Genomic DNA, 21,549 nt, shown 5'->3' on the forward strand with positions numbered 1-21,549 from the left:
ACTTGGCAGAGATTGGTATTATTTGTTCTATGCACAATCCGGCTCTTGGAAACTGATGGCAAATCTACCTGAGAATCCTAGATCAAGCTTAGGCCAGGGCAGAAGAGCTGAGGTAGCCTACTGGTGTAGTGAAGATGGTTGTTCAACTCCCCAGCTGCAATAAAACTCTCCTGCAAAGGCTTGCCATGATGTTAATACTTGGATGCCACTACTGAAATTGGCAGACACACCTCGCACTGGCAGCTGCACTGCCTCACAGCAGTGTCACACCTGCAAGATGTGCCATATTTGATTACATTAAGAGTCATAACTCATTTCAGGAAGTCTTCCCTTCTTACTACACCCAGGTGTAACTGCTGCAATTTCAGGTTTCTATGGGACTAAGATAGCTGCTTGCACCTTCTTGCATTTGAATGATCTTTTTTTTTTTAACTCCAGCATCCTTCTGTAAATGAAAAACTTTCTAACAGTTCAGTACATTGAGTTTACCTTTCTCACACTAATCTGAGAATGTTTTAGCTGAATTAAGGTCATGAAATATGTGTCAGAAATATATATATATATATATATATATATATATATTAGAATTGCTATTTATAACCTTGGACATACAACTGCAGGGTCACGCAGCATACCTGCTATGCTGGTTTCAGTTTTTCCACAGGAATCAGTGTTCATCCTTTGGCACACTGGATGTCTGCAATCCAGGACTGCCAGTAACAAAAAGCCTAACCTACAAGCCCACTAGAAGACTGTGTAAGGACTCACAATTTAACTCTTTCACAGCTTTTCCAAAAATTTTTGAGACTACTGCAATGCTATTCACCAGCAATACCTGGAGACATAAAAGCTACTTCATCCGAAGTCTCTGAAAGCCCTCGTCAGACTTAACTGAGATCTTAGAACAGGGAATACATTTCCCAGCTTTCTAAGCATAGAAATACTGACCTGATTTGCCAAAACAGCTTACAACTGGAAAAACCAACAGGCACTCAGACACACACATGATGAAGTGTGCATTTTCACAGCAGTAAAACAGAGCTTTGGGGAAAAAGAACTCTAAACCCTAGATTACAGAGACATTTTTGTGGTCACAATCCTAAGAGAGACAATCCAATGAGCCATCCTCTAAATAAGTCAATCAAACACTCGTCCTCTTTCAAATATTTTATTTTAGTACTTTTAAATACATTTTCATACAACAAAGATATAAAACCATATATTAATTCAATCTGGGTTTAGAATCAAAACAATAGTTACTTATTTACAGTGCTCACTTCAAACTTCACTGGCACACCTTCTAGCTATTAGGTAGTACTACTTTCTGGCAGAACAGCCCAAAGCACGTGTGCAGCGTGAAAAGCCATGTTTCTGCAGCCCTGCTCTGTTAAGTGCCACGTGTAATGCAGTTTGTGCTTTCTCACATGTGACACATTTCTTGTACTTGACAAAAACATACCAAAAAATGTATCTACCTACGCAGACCTCAAGTTACTGTGCTCCACATTTCTCATCACCCGTGACAAACTGCCTCCTAGAGCGCGCATGGTGCTGAATTAGGTACGTAATACTCACGGCAAACTTCTTAAGATACAAAAAGTAAGGATGCAGGATATGGCTAAATTTACTCTTCACGAGACTAGTGTTGGAGGGGTTGTGAGGGATCTTCTGGGTGTTTTGCTTCATACAGTGAACAAGACATCAGTACGTGCACTGCAGTGGACTTTTCCTACAGAAATATTCTCTCAGTTAGGGTAATTTCCCAATGTATCTTTTCAATGTCAAAAATGTATCAGAAATTACAATCTGTATGAATCATCAATGGCCTGTCAAGTGACTGCTGACTGATGCAGTCTACATGCAGAGAGTAAGATGGCTTCTGCCAAATATACTTCCATGTTGACAAGACCACGATGAGTTTTCTAACTACGTGTTAAGTTTCTATAAGTGTCACAGATGACTCAAAAGAAACCTGCAAAAAAACCCCAGAAAAACTACCAACCAAAACCAAACAACAACCAAAAAAAATCAAAACAAACCCAAGGAAAAAATCAATTATTGTCTGTAGCTTACTGCAAATTCTCCCCAACTCTTCAGTAGAAACTACACTGACAGGAATAATAGCTAGCATTTGTTACAGGCTATTCTTATCAATACTCCAGGTCCACAAACCCATTTTTCCCCCTGTAAACATCTGCTGTTTCTTCAAATGCACATTTAATAATGAATGCTCAGCTCCACAATGGTTTTGGTGCTTGAAAACCTAGTGGACTGTCATACATCAAAAACTAGCTAACGGTGGACAAGCATAGTGCTAAGTATGCAAACACTGATTAAAATTCCCAAGGAAATATTACCTGTTGCAAAAGACTTGCATGTATGTCTGAGTTTGCTCCTCACATCTTTCCCTTCAATACTCGCTTTGGCACTATGTGACACAGTCATATAGGTAAGATTATAGACACCTGTGCTTTTATCCTCACTGAAAGGTTTCAGTACTTCTAAATGGTCTCATTTAACAGAAAACCAGGGAGGCTGGTTACAATTTTATTCTCTCAGAAGCCAGTTAACTAGTAATTGCTTTGAAATTCTACTGGAATGTTTTCTTCCATAGTAACTGTGGGGGCAGAGAAAGTGACACTGCCTACTGCCATTGACCGCAGCAGTGCATCACACACAGCGCAGCTTGGCCTTATTCACAGAGATGCCTACATTGAAATGGCAACCCCCACTGAACTCAGGAGTAGTGATTTGCTTAAAGTTAGGCATATCATCTGATTCACCACAAGGAACATACTTAGAGGATCCAATTCTTGCTGGTCTTGGATGTATACTTCAAGCCTATCTATATTTCCGTACCAACACCTTGTGTAACAGTTACCTTGTTTGCCAGAGGACATGAAGCTAGTTAGCAGATATAGAAGCTGTCTGTATCACCATTCCAGAGCAGCTGGAGGAGCCTTCCATAAGCTTCTGTCAGTGTAAGCAGCATTTTCTAAAATGCACATCTGTGACAAGCTGATTTCTGGCTGCAGTGCCACTTTAAGGGATCTTCCAGAAAGGACAAACTAAAGACAAGAAGTACAGGAAACTTATTTTAAGAAGCTGTATAGTAAGGTACAACAGGACAGGAAGGAAGGGATGGGGTAATACCTGTGTCTGTTGCTTGCAGCTATGTGCATACATATCTCCAGTTAATAGATAGGGAAGAGCTTGAGACTATTGTCAAGTCTTAAACACTATTAGATTTGCTAAGGTATCAAAAAATGTGGCCCTCCTCTTCTTTTGTGTATCCAAAGCCATTCAAGGTAAGACTTTTCTGTTTGACTAGTTTCTGCACTTTGTAGTACTAGGCTAATGTTGACAGACACTTTGCACCTGCTCCCATAACTCAGTAATTCATTTATTCCTCTGCATTCAGATTACTTGTGCTCCCAGACCACAGAAAAGGGCTTTGCACAAAAAAGGTGCAGCACGTTACAGGACGGCAAAAACACTCTTGCATTAACACGTGGGAAGGACAACCCTGGTCATATTTAGCTTTAAATCCAAGTGCCAGTGATGCTCTGCTGCCTTTACTTGAAAGTGCTTGTCAGCAGCACAGAAGCAGCCAAATGCTTTCAAAACACTGACACTTTAAAAAGAAGGTCCATACTTTTAAGCTATCAGTCACTTGAAACTAGTTTCCCTGTAGCGAACAATAAAACTTACTTTACCAACTTTCAATGACCTGTGCAGTTTTGTTGGCAAGCTCAGATTTTCCTGTCTTCTATCAATTACAAGCCTGTCTCTTGCATGTTTATAGACAGAAAGAATTAATTTCCAAAACAGGTCCATTATCCTGACAAAGTTTTAACTCACTGCAATGCTCATAAAAACAACCTTCTTGTATCGCTTATCTCGGATTCAGGTATTCAGCACCAAGGGAAGCAGCAGAAAAGAACAAGTTTCCTTTAAAAAAACCACCAATAGGCAATGCTGATTGAGAATATGGATTTACTTAACAGAATTTGAAGAATTAAATTAGAACAAGGAGAAGCCTCATATTTCAAAGTTTATGAACTCCATTTTTTGTTGAAATGAGACAGCTTTACTTTATGTAAACGTTATTACACTGGGCTGGACTCAAAAGTTCTCCTGCGTGCCTAAGTTGCAAAATCAGTTTTCAGCTTAGACACAGCTAAGCCAGTTAGTACTGACATGGCTCTTTTCAGAGTGAACAGCTTTGCAAATTTGACTGGATACCTCTCCTCATGCTTTCACCTGGAGTACAATCTGCACATCCTGAGAAGAGATGTTTCCTAGAGTTTAAAAAACCAGCACTTGGAACTGCGTGTGCATTGCAAAGGCAAATAGAAATTAACAACTATAGTTCTTTGATTATAAAGTCTCAAGAGGAATGTTCAAGTTGTCTTTCTGAAATCAGAAAGAGAAGAACAGCAAATAAAAAGTCATTCCACATGTTAGAATATTTCCTCTTTTTTTCCCCTCATAGTAAGTGTACTCCCACAGTGGATGGCAGGAGCCATCGGGCTACACCAAACGGAACCTGCAATTCTGCTAAAAAACTGGAATGTTACAGATATAAAAGTCTGCCAAATAGTACAATGCATCTGTGCTCAATACAGCTGGCAGAGATACTCTAAGATGCACAACTCCTGTGGAACAGGTGCTAAATTAAGTTACAAAGTAATATACTACAAAGAACTGAATATACTCTAGTTACTAGATTCCAGGTTTATAAGAGGAACAAAATAAAGAGCAGCCCACAGCAGGTTACAAGTCTGCACATACAAAACTCTCTAGCAAAATTCCAAAGGGATTTTTTCCCAGCAAAGCTAAGTATATTGTAGACATCAAGTCAGCTTGTACCAAGCTCTAAGTGCTTTATGTAGCTTTTCCAAAGACAACTTACACAACCACTTGCACTTATCACCTGCTCAGAAATTGCTATAACCAAATTAGAAAGTCTGTGCCACTTCTATGTTTTGCACCTTTCCACCTCTCAGTTTTCCTTTAGCTGAAATATTATGTTAAGTCTCTATGTCCAACCCTGGGACTGTCCCCTTACAAACCACTGCGTAAGAGATCACCATACAACCGTGCTAACACACCATGAATTGAAAGTGGTGGCTTGGGGGTTGTTTTGTTGTGGGTTTTGTTCTTTGTTTATTTTTAAACAACCAAAATTCAACTGCTTATAGTACTGTTATCTTTCAGTGTAGTCAATGAGCAACTTAGTTTAAAAGTAGTCTCTTCCCATACTGATCAGAGCATATGTGTTTATATCTATTAACAAATATACTGTGCATATGTATGTACAGAAACGTTCACCACACTGCTGACATCAGACTGCTACAACATACATCAACGTGTGTACTATTTCCAATACTCACTATTATTAGTTCTCCTTGAAGAGTTACTACATGCATCTCCCCACCCACTATGGGACAATAAAATACATGAAGAAGGTCACTGTTCTGTTTTCTCAGTGTTAAAGAGCTGCTCCAAAAAACATGCACAGGTTGGGGAAGAAAACAATTAAAACCACACAAAAGTTATTTTGTGGCTCTAAACTCACTAAAGCTAAATTAATTACCTTCACTGGATGCAGCAGTTACTTTAGCTCATGTATTTAAACACAAAAGGGAAGACTTAGAGTGCTAGAACAACTGTATTGGCAGCTAATGATTAGACTAAATAAGCTCTCAAAAAAAAATCACTGCATAGCCACAAGACAGACTTTCATTTTTGGCAATCTGTATGCAGACCATTTATAGTGTCAGTTATACTTTAAGACTTATTATTTAACACTTCAAGGAACAGTTCAAGTAAGTTGTTTGACAGTGGCAAGGAGCTATACTACTTTCTTTGTGACACAGTACTCCTCCACTGTTAAGCATACAGAGATTGTTTTGAAAATTACACTTAGGACTGTTTCAAAGGAGAGTCTTTATAATAAAGTCCTACTTTTTTAGCCAGGCTGGCACGTTAGGTAGTGGAGATTTGCACCTGTGAAGTGTAGAATTCTATTCTGTACAAGCACATATTTGAAGTTACATAAACATTCACATAAACCCTTGCTACAGGTAATGGCATTCTGCTTTATATTCCTGGCTCCCTGATAACCCTTACTAGCCCCCACATTGCTTTTGTATTTCAGCAACAAAACCTCAAACCCACATCCCTGTGAAGCATGGGAACCCCATGTTATGGCTAAGAATCTAAGAAACAAGACAAGGAAGAGGAGATCAGAGAGTCAAAAACCATTACTTTACATTCCCCTCAGCTAGCCTTGTCGGATCTTAGTTGCAACTCCTCACAGAAGTCTGAACTGACCCGCATACTCTTCAGCCAATCAACCTTTTCAGTAGAGTAGGTTTTGAAAAGGGCCAGCAATACTCATTGGGAACAGTACCGTTAACATTGCATTCAAAGAAAGAAAACATTGGAAACCAGATCCTTGCTCTCCTACTCTGCTGATACGCCCTAGTGTTAGCCAGAGTATGGTAATACAAAAAGAGTCTTGTAGTGATGTAGAAGGCAATGAAGACATCTATAGAGTAATGTTCATGTGCAGCCAAAATGAAAAAGATCCCAAAGAGATTCAGGACCCATGACAAGGTGTGCAAGAAGTTCCAGCTCCTTGGTGTATCTAGGAGAAAACAGAAAGTTAGTGTCTCCAAAGTCTGGGGTAGTACAAAATCCAAGCCTAGACTTGTGAATTTTTATAAAGGGTGTTCATTCAGAAGTGTGAGGAAGTTCCTGTCTTCATCTGGAATACCATCTACATCTTCAATGAACAGCAAAAAAACCCAAACACAACCAAAGAAGAAAATCAAAACACTTTGGTGTCCATTGCTTAATGACAAATACAGCCATGACTCCATTTGGGATGAACAGAGCATCCCAGAATGGTTTAGAACCAGGCACAGAAGAATTCTTTTTTCAACCAGCTTCTTTTAATGAAAATTATACCTTTGCCATGCCATAAAGCATATATTACTTTGCTATTGCAGTCATTCTGCCATAGGTTAACTCAAACTCATTATCTTAGCTTGGTTTATTATGTATCCAATCATACTCTGACTTCATAGAAGAGCACAACTGTCCAATAGATTCTCACTCATTATGAGGTTTGGTCTTTGGCTTTATGGATTATACTAAATGCAGAGGTATTTAGCTGGGCAGTTGGCCTGACCGCGTCAGTGGCAAATGCACAAACAATAACTTCCCTGCTATTCTCTCAGTGGCAAACTAGGAAGCCTTTCTAATTTCCTTGTCTTGTTTGTTCTTTCAACTGTGGCCTACTCACCCTTCAATGAATCTAGGTGGTCTTGTTCCATTCCTGTCTGCAAATGAACTGTCACAAATCTGAGCAAAGTATCAGCGATTTGATATTTTATTTGTTTGCTTTAGTACTGCAGTCTGAACTTTTTGAGGTGTCCTAGTTACAGCAGGAATGAAGTTCATTTTCTCCCTAGTAGCAGGTACAGTGCTGTGTTTGGATTTTGGACAAGAACAATGTTGATAACACAATGATGGTTTAGTTGTTGCTAAGCAATGTTTTTTCTGTGTCAAGGACTTTCCAGCGACTCATGCTGCTCTGTCAGTGGAGGATGGGGGTGCACAAGAGGCTGGGGAAGGGTACTCCATACCATATGATGTCACGTGAAGTATGTTAACTGTGAGCACCATGGCTCAGGGATGGGTAGGCACTGGCCAGCAGGTCATGAGCCATGTATTATGCCTCACCAATTTTGATTATTTTATCACTACTATTTTCCCTCCCTGTTCTGTTTTATTAAACTGTCTTCATCCCAACTCACACACTGTACTTCTCCCTCCCCAGTTGTCTCCCCCTGTTCAGCCCCTGAACAGGGAGAGACACCTGAGCAGTGTGCCCAGGTGGCCAAGAAGGCTAACAGTGCCCTGGCTTCTGTTATAAACAGTGTTGTCACCAGGACCAGGAAAGTGAGAGAGGAAGGAGCAAGCAGCTGTGTGGTGCTTAATTGCTGTCTGGGGTTAAGCCAGAGCAGAAGGTTAAGCAGCAGATATACCTAGAATCATCAAATCTTCTTTGTTGCAAGGGTCTTTTTAAAATAACCATTACCCCAGCACTGCCAAGTCACCACTAAATCATGTCACTAAGCACCACATCTACACATCTTTTAAATACCTCCAGGGATGGTAACTCCATCACCTCCCCAGGCAGCCTGTTCCAGTGCTTAGTAATACTTTAGGTTAAGAAATTTTTCCTACTACCCTATCTAAACCTCTCCTGAAACAACTTGAGGCTGTTTCCTCTAGCAGTAAGGCCTCCCCTCGGCCCCCTTTTCTCCAGACTAAACTACTCCAGTTCCCTTAGCCATTTCTCCTAAAGCCAGTTCTCCAGATCGTTCACCAGCTTCACTGCCCTCCTCTGGACACAGTCCAGCACCTTGATGTCCTTCTTGTAGTGAGTGGCCCAAAACTGAACGAAGTAATCAAGTTGCAGCCTCACTACTGTCAAATAGAGGGGGACAATCACTCTCCTGGTCCTGCTGATCACACTATTTCTAATACAAGTCAGGATGCTGTTGGCCTTCTTGGCCACCTGGGCACACTGTTGCCTGATATTCAGCTGGCTGTTGAGCAATATTCCACCGGGCAGCTTTCCAGCCTCTCTTCTCCAAGCCTGGAGTATTTACACTCTCACACCCTGGGTTGACAGCAAGCAGAGTATATTCTTAGCACTTAAGGACATTCAAGTATTGACATTGTGTACTTACATTCTGTGACAAAGAAGTTGAGCATAGTCAGGACAACAGTGTGGCCACTGAACATATAATCTCCACAGGTATGTACTCCAGTCAGAGTCATTCCAAAGCCACTCCATATTGCAAATGCCCGTTGGAGTTTTGCCCAAACGTTGCCATACAACTACGAGACAGCAACATGAACCTTCAGTAAGTTCCAGCCCCGCAGCCCAAATGATATGTTCCTAAAGTTAGCTGTTTAGTTCTCTGATGTTTAACACTATTTATCATGTTGGATCTTTTTTTAAAAACACAGGTCAGAACCTCTCTGAATTTTACTGTGGCAGTGAGTAACATTACTAACTACAATTACTAACTGCATTCATTGCACCTCTGATGAACACTGGAATACAGAGCAAGTATGTTGTTGCAAGTGGCTTATATACAGAATCTGCCCCCATTTTGAATATATTCAATCTCCCAATATATTCAGTTCAATCACTTCTAACTAAGAGCTAGAATAAAACAAAAAGAGAATCCATGTTCCACAAATAGCCCTTATTAGAAAGGGTGAACTAACAATAGCTTTGGTTTGTGTATCTAACAAGACAAAGAAGGGATTACTCCATGTTCAGTCCTTTTTCATGACATCCATATCTTAAGTGCACACCTCCCCATTGTATTTTCTCTGGGTTACAGTGTGAACTATTCTGCACTGTTCTGCACTTCCCCAAACACTTATTTCCCCTCTGAAGTGGCAAGGGTGATTGCCTGCATAACAGCAACTAAGGAAGAAGCATGGAGGGCAACAGGACAGCAACAACGCTGTTCTTCCAAACATAAACATTATGGTTACAAGAATCTGAATTGTATCTTAAATAAACCTTTTAACAAAGGAAACAAGAAAAACGACTAAAAACATTTGAAGCTTTTACCTTTCCAGTACACTGCAAGTGCTGTCCTGGCACAGAGAGCGAGGTAACAAACATTGTAATGCAACGTAGTAAGAACACTGTCCCCATGAGGCTGCACAGCCTTCGCAGAAGTATAGACCTGGGAAAAGTACATAGGAATTGTTGCAAGAGTGTTTTTTAAATCAGCAAAGTTATGATCAGCTTTGTCCCCACACTCCAGCTTAGTTCCATGAAGTCCCTTCATCACTGCTCCAACATCTCTCCCCTATGTCTGAGCTAGAGGATCAGCTCAAACGGCCACAATGTGAAAAACCCCAACTGGATTTTAAAGTAGTACTGTAGAGGTATGGCTCCCACATAATGAGTGAGACACTGGCAAGTTTCCTGCCACCCAACGGTCCAGCTGCACCCCTCTGAAGCTACACTTACGTTAGCTCTGGCACTCCTACCTTCCCTTGGCAAACTGGCAAAAATCAAGCAGCTGGTAAAATTTAACTCGGCCGATGCACGCACACACGCTGCTGCTGGCAGCGAGCCCGCAGGACGGCCCGGCCAGCTTAGGGAATTTGTTTCTCACAGGATTTTCTTACATATAGAACTGTTACACAAAATGTAGCCTAACAACTCTGAAGTACAGATGTTTCTGAAGACAATAACATAAATGTGGTATAAAAGAAGTTTCAGGTTGCTCCTTCGTAAGATTAAAACCCCACCATTTGTTATTCAATCCTCGGACCCATTTTGGCAGGAAAGTATTCGGAGCTCACAAGACTTACTGAGTGAAAAGTCTTGAACAACTGTAACAAATTCTGTTAAAATCAAAGCACCAGTTAATTTGAATTTTAGGTACTGTACCTGTGTTTGTGAAGCAGAAGAACCAATAGCCAAATGTAGCAAAGAATTACACCACATACTTCAGTCATAGCAAAAGCCCACGGTATCCTAGGGACACTAAAAAAGGGATGAAGCAAGAAAGTTACAATACAAAGGCTTAATTTTTCCTCCTTGTACTGACAGTGAAATCCCATAAGGGTTTAAATACAAAACTAACTTGCATTAATCTGACACTAGTTCAAACTACAACCAAAATTTACTTTGGTACAGTGAATTATATAGACTTTGAAATAATTTTTAACTACATCATCTCCTTTCTAGTAATGTCTTTTCAGTAGACATTTACACAGAATGCACTAAGGCAGAAAAATTCAAGTACAAGCTCTTCATTTATATGTGCCATTTACCAACAGGATGTGTTCCTCTACCCACTGTTTCCCAGCAGCCTTTTTCATTCTGACACAGGCATGCATCAGGTAAATTATGCTACCTACCCTTGTAAGAATGCCATAAAAACACAGTTAATAAAATGCTGCCAAGCTTAAAATCCCAAATACTCACAAGGAAGGAGAACTGCACAGGCAAGTGTCAGGAAAAACAACTATTGCTTTCAGCATTCGATTTCAGTGATAATCGCCACATGCCAATCCAAATTGCCTTGCCTGTCAAGAGCTTTAAGACATTCTTGCACCAGTAACAATTCTTACTCTGCAATTTTATCAAAACACATCCTGAGAGATTTCAAGAGAGGCTGCTCCTCATGCTTTTGTGTTCCCTCTGATAAAAAAAGGCAGCAAAGTGCTGCTCGAATGCAGCTTTGCACTATATCCATTGCATTGTTTTGTGAGCTGATGCTTTCTGACCTCTCCCATCCTCCTGCCCACTGAATAGTGTGCTAGCTACCCACAATCAAACCCCAGTCATGACACAGCTCACATCCTCTCTCACCTATTCCACTCTGCTGGATGTGGTCCATCCTTTTTGAGTTATATCTAAATTTATGGGGGATTCCACACACTTAAGTCAAAAGATTAGATTCCTCCTAACTTCATGAAAGCCACAACTTTAAATGGAAATTACTGGCAGGAATAAGGAGATCCGAAGACTGAATTGTTAAACAGAATATCTTTGTCTAATAAAACTGTCTAGTCAAAAAGCTCTCCGTGGTGCAAGTTTAATTCCTCAAAGCAAGCATTTATCTTCTATTAAATCTGCAGTTATTAAAATTTCACACTAGTTATTGTGGCTCTTTTCTTCCTGAAGTAGAATGTTTTCTTTCAAACTAAGCAAGAACTGCATAAGTCACAATGGTATTTTAGTATACAGATACTCTATGGTTAAATAAGATGCTGGTCTATTTAGTCTGCTTCAGCGTTTCTCTGAAATAACTTCCTAAGTTGGCAGGAGAGAGAGAGAGAGAGAGAGGCAAAAATACAGTATCAATGCTATTCCCTTCCAATTTCCTTGCTGCCTGGCAGACCAAACTATTCCTTCATCAAAAGTTTTTCCATACCAAGACACGTCAGGCTTCATAACAGCATATGGATTTCAGAAAACATATACAGCTCCCCATCTATGCCAGCTGACCATCACCATTTCTGCTGGAGTGACAGGCTGGACAAGTTAATTCCTGTGTTGCGATCAGCTAGTAGAATTAAATGTCACCTGGGTAGAACAACAGCTCAATTAATTTTTCCCCCTGAGAAGACCAAGTGTCTGCTTCTAACTGATGCACATTTCAAACTCAGCAGAGTGGTTTACTACACTCTAATTAGTGCTTTGCAGAGACATCTTTCAGAGTATATAATACTTGGAGAATGAAGGAAAGACAGCCTATACTTTAATCAGCATGTTACTACTTTGCTTTAAAGGCAAATTGCTTACCTGTCTAGAAATATGTCTGGTAGAGGAGGATACGTTTGCATGTCAGGTACTCGCTCATGTACTATAACCATAACGAACGACGTAAAGCCAAACACAATGAAGACATACACACAACTTAAAATTGTCTTCCAATACTCTGGGTCCAGTCTTCGAGTGGAGTGTTTGTTTTTGCCATTTGTATACTGATGCTGATCACCATTCAAGTCAGTGATGGGTCCATCATAGTCCCGAGGTACTTCACCATTACAAAACCAATCTGTACTCTGCAGTGAGCCCATACTTGGGCACACTGTGCCAACGTGACTATCGCTGTTGTAACCCAGCTCTTCCAGGACATCAATATGTTGCTTCTGCAGTTTTCGTATAGACAACATCAGTCTCTTGATATCCCCCAGGATTTTGATTTCCAAAGGAGGGGATCGTAAATCATACTCTGTAAGTGTCAACAGTGTAATTCCATCTAGCCTGTGTCTATTGCACAAAACGTCCACATATTCACAGAAGCCTTCTTCCTTCAGCCACTTGGCCACATTCATGGTAGTCCAACGTCGAATGCAAATCTGGTTGTTGCCTGCCATTATTCTTCTATAGCCACCAATAAAATCAACCTGTTACATGTTGGAAAGAGACAAGATAATATTTAAAGGAAGATGACTGAAATGACGATATATTTTGTATGATCTTAGATGCTTAATTGCCCAGACATATAATGCATTAGGTAAGTGATATTTCAATGTTTTTAAACATTTTTTATTCAAGGAGAACATTTCCCAGAAGCACCTAGCCTACTTTTATTCTTTTGTTTGAAAAAAGTAAATCCAAGTTTATTAACTACACTAGGCAATGCAAAAGAGATTGTTGTTTAAATAACAACGTAGCCATTAGTCTTTTCCACTGTTTGCTGGTCATAAACTAAGCAAGAAAGCACAGTCCACAACCGTGTAAAACTGAATTAAAGCTAAAATAATACATTACAGTTCTACACACTCCACAGTTTTAAAATGCATACTGGAGCTTTGGCAGCATGACACTCCTCATCCCTTCAAAGTAAACCTAAGTCTAGGTATCAACAATAGCACTGACCAGAGGCATGTCAGTTGTATGTGGATGGTGCAGCCATCACACTTCAGTATTTGATCTCAGTAATTAAGACAGATGCTTATTAAAATGCAAATCCTTTAAAATACTAATACATCAAAATAACAGTACTAGAAATTTAGCATTAGCTTTAATTCCAAAGCATCTTGCACAGTGATAGGTAACCAACCCCAGAAAAAGATGTACTCTCTTCATACAAATTTCTCAGTAACTGCTTTTTTGATTCTAGAATACTGTTTGAAAGAATTCAAGACATCTCACCAACATATTAGTCACACAGCCCCGACAAGTCTCCAGAATGACACAGAGCAGACGGGGGGAAAAAAAAACAACCACATAATGTTACATGGAATATATGAAAACACTCTGACAGTGATGAGTGATGGAAAGTAATGAAAAGCTTATCCAATATTTAAGACCCACGGTAGTACAGAATGGATTTGTGCACAATTTAAATTTGGTAGCTTATGTACAGCCACCTAAGAAATGGTCACAATTTCACAGTGCTTTTGTGCTTGACAAAAACTCTAATCAGAATGCGTCAATTAAGCCAAGCACATCTCAGAAAATGCAAGAGAGTACAACACACTAGTGCCACATAGATCCCTCAAGGTGAGGGGAACAGTCTATGTAATCTAGTATTTAGCTTCTGTATACAGTAAACTCAAACCCATCACGAATATTCAACAGGTTTACATGTTTTTCAAGGGCAGAGGTTTTCTAAAACCAGAAGCTCTTTCCTTCTCCTTTCCCTTTTTGAAGAGGTACTGCACTTATTGCTAGAAGTAGCTCTTATCATACTTATTGGATACAACTTCTTTTTCTTCCGGTTTGCATCCATTAGCTTATAGGTATAGGACAATAGGCTGTTTTATTCTGTATCAGAGAAGATTCATTTTGTCCAACAAGACATCTCAGCAGCTCAAAAGAAAGAGTTTAGAAGAAAAATGAGCACACAAATCACAGCTGACCTTCTAAGAGAATTGAGGGCATGATACTTCTGAAGACTCTCCTGAGAGTTGATTGTATATTAAGATCACTTAAGGCACAGTTTAAATACTGCAGAACTCCACGTACAGTCACTCTGTATATAAGCTCACATACACTGATTGAAGCAGCTGCCAAAACATCCCTAAGCCACTACTAGAATCTCTGTATTTACTATACTCCTCCAGACGAAAGGATATATTCTAACTTCTGTCTCATCTTAGCATTTTCTGAAATCTGGCTCAAAGCAGCTGTAACAACTGCTTCACTTACACATCTGTTAAAGAAATTCTGACATGTAATTTGCCATCAATGACCAGTTCACTGACTTACTTAACTTACTTTGTCTTCTAACCAAAGCAACTTCTGAGGGTAAAGGCAGGAAACTCTTCCTAACCTACAGGAATTCTGCTCGTTTGTCAGAAGCCACACAAGCCTACTGTTCCTTCATCTGCCACTGCACGAATATCAACCAAGCCCTAACAAAGGTGCAGTATAAGTAACCTTAGGACACTGAGTAAGCATGCCCATCAAAGGTCATTACTGACAGAAAGTGCTGTACCTGGAAGAAACTCTCCATTAACCTTAAGGTGCACCTGATAAAACCTGCTCCTGGTTTTAAATCCTGTCAGAGACAAAACATGTAGTCAACTAGAAAAGACAAACCAATGAGAGAAACACGCATTTACACAAAGCACCGGCTTAAACCATGCCACACAGCTGGGAGCTGATTTCTTCTCAACAGCAACAGTTAAGCTCAGTTTCGATGACAAAGCAATTCCTTTAAACTCAGAAACCGCTCTCTCCTTCAGACTTCTTATTTAGTGGCACTTAGGTAGTTTATAGGGTAAAAAGTACAATACAGATCTCTGTGCCCAACTGCTCCTGCTCATTTTTGAAGCTTAAAAATGCTACGTAACATTTCCGACACTACCAGGCTGCAACACGAAACTGCCTTCAAGTAGCAGGAGAGAGACTGAGTCACCCAAACAGCTGCGCCTTCTGGAAGAAAACAACGTCGGGAACTACTCTGGCTTCTGCATTACTGCTTTTATGGATGAGAGCAAATAATGGATAACATTATTGAATGATGAATAGCATGCATGAGTAACACAGAGCAAGCAGACTTACGCGTCAGAGGGCAAAATGTATCTTCCACCTGACATCAGCACTGTCTGCAGCTAGCTAGCTGATTACTTCCCTGCTACTGTGACTTGGTATTTAGCCAGCTCACCAGCAGGACGTATCATGTGTCCCGGTTCCCCTTTTCCTTTCCCAGCCTTCTGATCAACAGCACGAACACAATTGAATATGAACTTCGTATGTGTGGTGCCTATATATTTTTTCCTCAGAAAAAAAATTACTTTATAAGGCATTAATATTTCTACAGTCTGGTTAGGGCACTTTAAGAAACGGCATGCCTTCGAGAGCCTGAGGATACCGTTAGCACAATCCTCTGCCTAGATGTATATGGAAAACTAATCTCTCTCTCAGAAGGTTTATCCATGATTTTATTGTGTTTTCATCTACTGAACTACTAACAGTCCACCATTGAGTGTCTAACTTTCCTAGCACAGAGACTTTGAGTCAGTATACTGAGGAAAAATGAGGAAAATTGAACGTGATTATCACTACTTTAGCCAAGGAAAAGCAGCACTACTATCACACTAATGTTAGGCTGCAATCTTCTTGCAGAAACAAAACTTGCTTACACCAGAGTCACGGCTGAAGGGTTAAATAAGATCCTGGTTAGTTCGAAGCAGTTAGCAGAACACTGACTACATTTGTTTATTCCACACGTGAATGCAAAGCTCTACGGGCACCACTGCTGCCTCACCACCTGCCCACATGTGCCTGGGACTGCTTGTGTCCCTCCTTGCCTCTTGATTTTTTTTCCCCAGATAGGTTCAACTCTGACCACCCTTGAGAGTAATTTTAGCAAGGACAGTGAGGAACTACCAAATCTCCAAAGATTTAACCCAGATTTCTTTGTAGAAGGCTCCAGGCTGAAGTCTGAATATAGGCAATTCCAAGTCAGCCCCTCCTTCACGGAGTTTGCTGGCCTAGAACCAAGACACCTCCCACCTCGGGGCAAACGTTCTTGTGTACCAAGGCTGCAGGTCTGCAACATGGACAAGACCCAGACTAGAGGCCCTGGCTACCACGCACAAAAGCGCCATACACAAAAGCATGAGCTACTCCAGCCTGCAATAATAAGGCTACTGTCACATCCCAACTTAGTAATGCTGTGCTGGAAAAAGAACGCCCAGCACTGTCTTGTTACGAATCAGAAGTCTCAGAGAGTCTGCTGACTTACACCAGAAGCTTGTCACTTGCTCCTCCTGAGAACTCTAAATTCTTCAGAGCTTTTTTACAGCAAATACCACCAAGGGTGTCACTGCCATCGACCTTCTAAACACCACCACATGTAGTACCAGGTCTTGGAAACAAAGGGGAAAAAACAGTTACAAAAATACTTGCTTTCCCGAAAGGTCTTCAATATGTTACCATACAGAACTGATCTGATACAGCAAAATGACCACCTGGAGAAGGAAAAAATGGACAAATATTTCTTGTAGCAAGTAAGCAATAATATCAAATGTGGAAGTACTCCTGTACTCAGTTTTATTAAAAACTCTGCTATCAGAGTCGCTTCATAAACAATTGCAGTGAGACTTTTATCAGCAGTACTTTAACCGTGCTCCAAGGTCTGACTGCTGTCTATGGAAACAACATGAGACATCTCACAAAGTGACACTGGTTTGGTTTACTGTATGCCAGAGAAGATGTGCTTTTCAGTCATTACTTCTTCAAGTGCTGCATTGGGGAAAACATGGAACTGACACTGTAAAATCAAAATTAGCTCCATGGGTTTACAGGAGTCTGTCAGACGCCTCTGGACACAACTGACAGCAGCTACCGCTCAAAGCCCTGAGCGCTAACCGTCCTTGTCCTGAGAACCAAGTGCGCTTCCGTATTGCAGCAAGCCAAACAGAACGCATCCTGCTCCCTGACTCCCACTCTTCGGTGAGCCACATGGCTTGTACTACACTCAAGTAAATGCTGAGTGGCTCAACTCCTCCTCTCCTATCCACTTAACAAAACATGTTTGATCCTACCACCATAACTCAAGGCACATACAAGCAACTTTTAAAAACAAATGGGTCAAGTACTCCACCACTTACCTTAGGATGTGGTTCAAAGTGCTCACTAATATTTGCACAAGATCTCAAACCTTTCACATGCTAAATGTCAAGTATTTGCAACTCCAACTTCAACAAGTAGTATATCCATCTCCTAATGGAATATTTGCTGCTCTTTACCCTTATACAACTTAGCAATAAAGCAATTTAGGTTTTTATATCTTTTCTTCCCATAGCCCCATCTTAGGGGGGGCAACAGGAGAAAAAAATCTCCATCCATATGAATACGAAAACAAAACCTGAAGTTACACTGTGTTTGTTTTCACTCTGCACAGGCATTTACAACCTGTAATTTCTGGTCTAGTGAACATCTTCTTCATTTTAGATATATTAAAATAAAGACAACAAAAAAAACCCCCAACCTTCTAAAAGTTAGGTAATTATCAACTAAACATTTTTAATAGAACACGGTCTATGGATCTCAACCGGCTTAGCAGGTTGCAAAACTAAGCTCTGTACAAGAAAAGTGATAGTACAGAGCCTGAAAGTTTGTAACTTCTAGGCCAAGCTGTGTTTTAATTGTATACTACCAAAAAACCCCAAAACAACAGCCCCACAACCCAACTGGCCACCAAAAGGATCGTGTAGCATAGCAAACAAGGTAGTCTAGAATTCTTGCTCTTTTTAAACGTACAGAATGTTTCCTTCACATCCAAATAGCACTTTCCCAACAAAAACTTAAACTTTCCACAGAATCTCCTTACACTGGGCATAAAAATCACTTTAGTCCTGTGAGTTAATTCCATCTTTTTTTCTACAGGCTAGAAAATTAAATTAAGAACAAGATCATAGCAATTCTGTTGCTTCTGATATTCAGCAAGAGGCACCTCCTACCAAACATGAGTGGCATTTAAATCTCAGAAAGTGTCTTGCTGAGGTCTTCCCACACCAGATCCTGACAGCATCATCAGCTGTGCTATGGAGGTAGACCGGACACCTTGTTCAGCCGTACTAGGGAGCTCTGTGGAGACAGAGCATCGTTAGTGGAATCTTCCATGAAGTCATCTTACGGCACAGAATGTGCGTCCAGTTCTCATAAAATGAATTTTTCAAACTGAAGCATGTAATACAAAGCCATGAGACCACTTCAACTTCAGTCAATAAATACGTGAACATTAAAGCTGCCTCTCACTTGCCTTGTCTTCCATTGACTTACAGAGCTGACAAAAGCTCCCCTTCCAAAGTATCATTTTTAAGAAATGCCAGTGAGCATCGTTAAAGTGAACAGTCTGAGGCCATCTAACACATCGGTAACGCAGGCGGGACAGACCCACTGCTAACAGCTCCCGCAGAATTTGGACTTTCTAAACATACGAGCCTTGAACTCAGACAAAAGCTGCCCTGCGTAGCCTGCTCCATCTAATCCTGAACCTCAAACACCATGTATGCGAACCCACAACAGCACTTTGCCAGGCTGCTTTACTAACCGTCACATCCTACACGTTCACAAACTTGTTTTACTCAAAACCGAAATACTCTGCTCTCAGGAAACCCACCACCGTTACCCAGCTGCAGAGCAAGCAGTATGACAGGTAACTACCTGGTTTGACCTGGGATGCCTGTTTTGTTATCTAACTGTAAGCCTGACACAAAGCATCATTTCCAGAAGCTGCTGGTTTCCTGCGAGGCTGACAGAGGAATGTGAAACCACAGCATTTCACTCTCCTCCCAGATCTCCGCCAGAGAAAACACAGCAGCTGCACGCCCCGAACGCAGACCTGCCCCGCTCTCGCCCGGCACACGGCGCATCCCGCCACCTCCCCGCCACACGCCCTCACGCTCGGGCCCCGAGCGAGCTTTCCTCCCTCGCTGGTCACTGCTCAAGTAGAAAACATACAAAGCTCATACGGAAAGCCATACAACCAGGCACGACGCCTGAGCCACCTCATGCACGACAGATGAATTAACTTAAGTGAGAAACAGGCACGGTTCTTAGTCTCTCGGCAGACTGGTTTCCTCAAAAGCCGCCGCGGAAAGCCCGGCGGTACTGCGCCGAGAGCCCGCTAGCCAACGCGGGCCGACGCTCAGACCTCAAGGAAGACGTGTCCGTGAAATATGTGAGCGTTAATTAGGGTGGAGCGGATTTTAGTGCAATCAGATAACACAGGAGGCTTGATTCACCCAAGCCTCAGATGAAGCGGCAGACGACGCCGCTCTTCAACACGGCACCAAGGCAGACGCGGCCCTTGTCACTCCCGAGACCCGCGGAACCCACCGGCAGCCCCCAGCCGGGCCGCAGCGGGGGCGGCGCACGGGGACCTGGTGCCTCGGCAGCCAGCTCCCAGCGCCAAGGCGACTCCGCCGCGTCCCTGGCCAGCAGCGGAGCAGCCCCTGCGGGCCCAGCGCCGAGCACCGCGCTCCATCGCGCCACTGCCTGCGGCAAAGCGGGAAGGGAAGGGGACGGAAGGGATGGGGAGAGGAGAGAAGCGCCCCCGCAGCTCGCCCCGCCTCACCTGCCGCCGCAGCAGCAGCGCTAAGTGGCGGTGCCGCAGCGCCCGGCCTCGGGGCGGCGGCAGCGGCGGCTCCTGCGCGCCCTCCTGGGCGGCGGCAGCCACCGCCACCAGCCCATCGCCCCGCCGGAAGTGCGGCCGGCGGCGGCGGCGGAAGGGGCGGCGATGGCGCGGGGGCGGCTTCCGGGAGGGCCCGCAGCGGCCGTGGGGCTCCGGCTGCGCACCACGCACCGCGCTCTGGCCTTCTGTGGGGTGGCTGCAGCGGCGAGCGGGGCACTAGTGCGGGGCCTGTCCGTGCGCAGCGGGCCCCTGGCGGCTTACTGCCGCGGGCGTTGCCGACATAGGTTTAGAGCAGTTGCAGGGCTCCTGCCCGCTGGCGCCTCGCCGGTGAGCTGAGTGGAGGCCTTCGGCTCCCTGGGCTAGCGGGACGCTGGGGCCTCTGCGCTAACCTCTGCCGGCTGCCGGGCGCCCAGCAGGGAAAGGGCTGGGGCCGAGACACGGGACACGTGGGACGAGTGGCTAAAGTATGTGGAAGTGACATCTGCTTCCAGCTAAGGAACGACATTCTGGGATGACTGGCGGCATGTCTTTAGAAGTCCAAAGAGTAAATCAATTCTTACAGAGATCAGGTGAAGGGAGAAGCAATGGTACCTTGCTCCGGTAACAGCAGGACGTGCTTAAACCCCGCTAAGGGTACAGAACAGTACCACTGGAAGATGCTACAGTCCATTTTTTCACAGTATGATCTTTCTGGGAACCACTGAGGAGTACCTTACTACAGCCTGGATGCAAACCTGGATAAAGGCTCCTTACTGCACTAAGTAAAGTGGTTTAGGTTTGTTGGTTCGGGTTTGGGTTTTCCTTTTGTCTTTTGAGACATGAATAAATACAGTGATCCTGACATCATTTAAAACCCCACAACCGTAGTGATGAAGATGTCCACATCCTTTGAAGAAGTGTAAGGACAGAGTATCCTGTCAGTTTTCATGTCAAGCAATCATGATGAAACATTTCACATGCACCCTTTTTTTTGCACCATTGCTGTTTTCTGTTGCTTGCAGAAATAAACAAAACTAGCTGATCCAAAGCACAAGTGTGAACTACACAGAAGACTTAGGAAGGCTCCAGCAAGGCACTGTTAACTTCATGAGCTTCATAACCTATACATAATATGCATGGATGGGGTAGAAGGACAGAGACAGGTAGAAAAAAATCACCTCAGAAGTAAATCTGTTTTATATGTGAACTGCCAGTGGTAGTAGTCAGCCCTTTGCAGCAGCATAACACAGTCTGGAGAACATACAGGATTTCCTCTGCTGCTGATGTAATTGCTGTGAGCTCCAGGAAAAGCCTTAAGTTGCAATTCCAGCTGAAGTAAAAAGCAGGTGTGGGTGCAGCTCCATTAAGCTTGTGACACTAGCATTCTCAGAGAGTCTGGCTT

The 21,549-nt window shown here is 42.5% G+C and overlaps 1 protein-coding gene across 2 annotated transcripts; it reads right to left on the bottom strand.

The window, feature by feature from the left end:
- Positions 1-1,154: 1,154 nt before the first annotated feature.
- Positions 1,155-20,240, bottom strand: SAMD8 (sterile alpha motif domain containing 8). Of its 2 annotated transcripts, XM_064145529.1 has the most exons (7): positions 20,112-20,240; positions 16,773-16,895; positions 12,371-12,978; positions 10,508-10,603; positions 9,674-9,791; positions 8,772-8,922; positions 1,155-6,655 (listed from the first exon to the last, which is right to left on the bottom strand). In XM_064145529.1, the coding sequence occupies exons 3-7, from the start codon at positions 12,946-12,948 to the stop codon at positions 6,351-6,353; spliced, it is 1,248 nt and encodes a 415-aa protein (XP_064001599.1). In that variant the 5' UTR covers positions 12,949-12,978; positions 16,773-16,895; positions 20,112-20,240; the 3' UTR covers positions 1,155-6,350. The 2 variants fall into 2 exon arrangements, with proteins under 2 accessions (XP_064001599.1, XP_064001598.1); XM_064145528.1 differs by lacking the exon at positions 16,773-16,895.
- Between the last annotated feature and the right edge of the window lie 1,309 nt (positions 20,241-21,549).

Source organism: Pogoniulus pusillus, chromosome 6 (assembly GCF_015220805.1).
Source record: "Pogoniulus pusillus isolate bPogPus1 chromosome 6, bPogPus1.pri, whole genome shotgun sequence".
Taxonomy (NCBI): domain Eukaryota; kingdom Metazoa; phylum Chordata; class Aves; order Piciformes; family Lybiidae; genus Pogoniulus; species Pogoniulus pusillus.

What these genes read in the sequence shown, in the direction of transcription:
- SAMD8 (XM_064145528.1), bottom strand. Translation starts at nt 12,948, where the DNA reads ATGGCAGGCAACAACCAGATTTGCATTCGACGTTGGACTACCATGAAT. An exon ending in CTTCTGCTTCACAAACACAG is followed by an intron (nt 9,792 to 10,507) that starts GTACAGTACCTA and finishes TACTTTTCCCAG; the next exon opens with GTCTATACTTCTGCGAAGGC. An exon ending in ACTTGCAGTGTACTGGAAAG is followed by an intron (nt 8,923 to 9,673) that starts GTAAAAGCTTCA and finishes GCTGTCTCGTAG; the next exon opens with TTGTATGGCAACGTTTGGGC.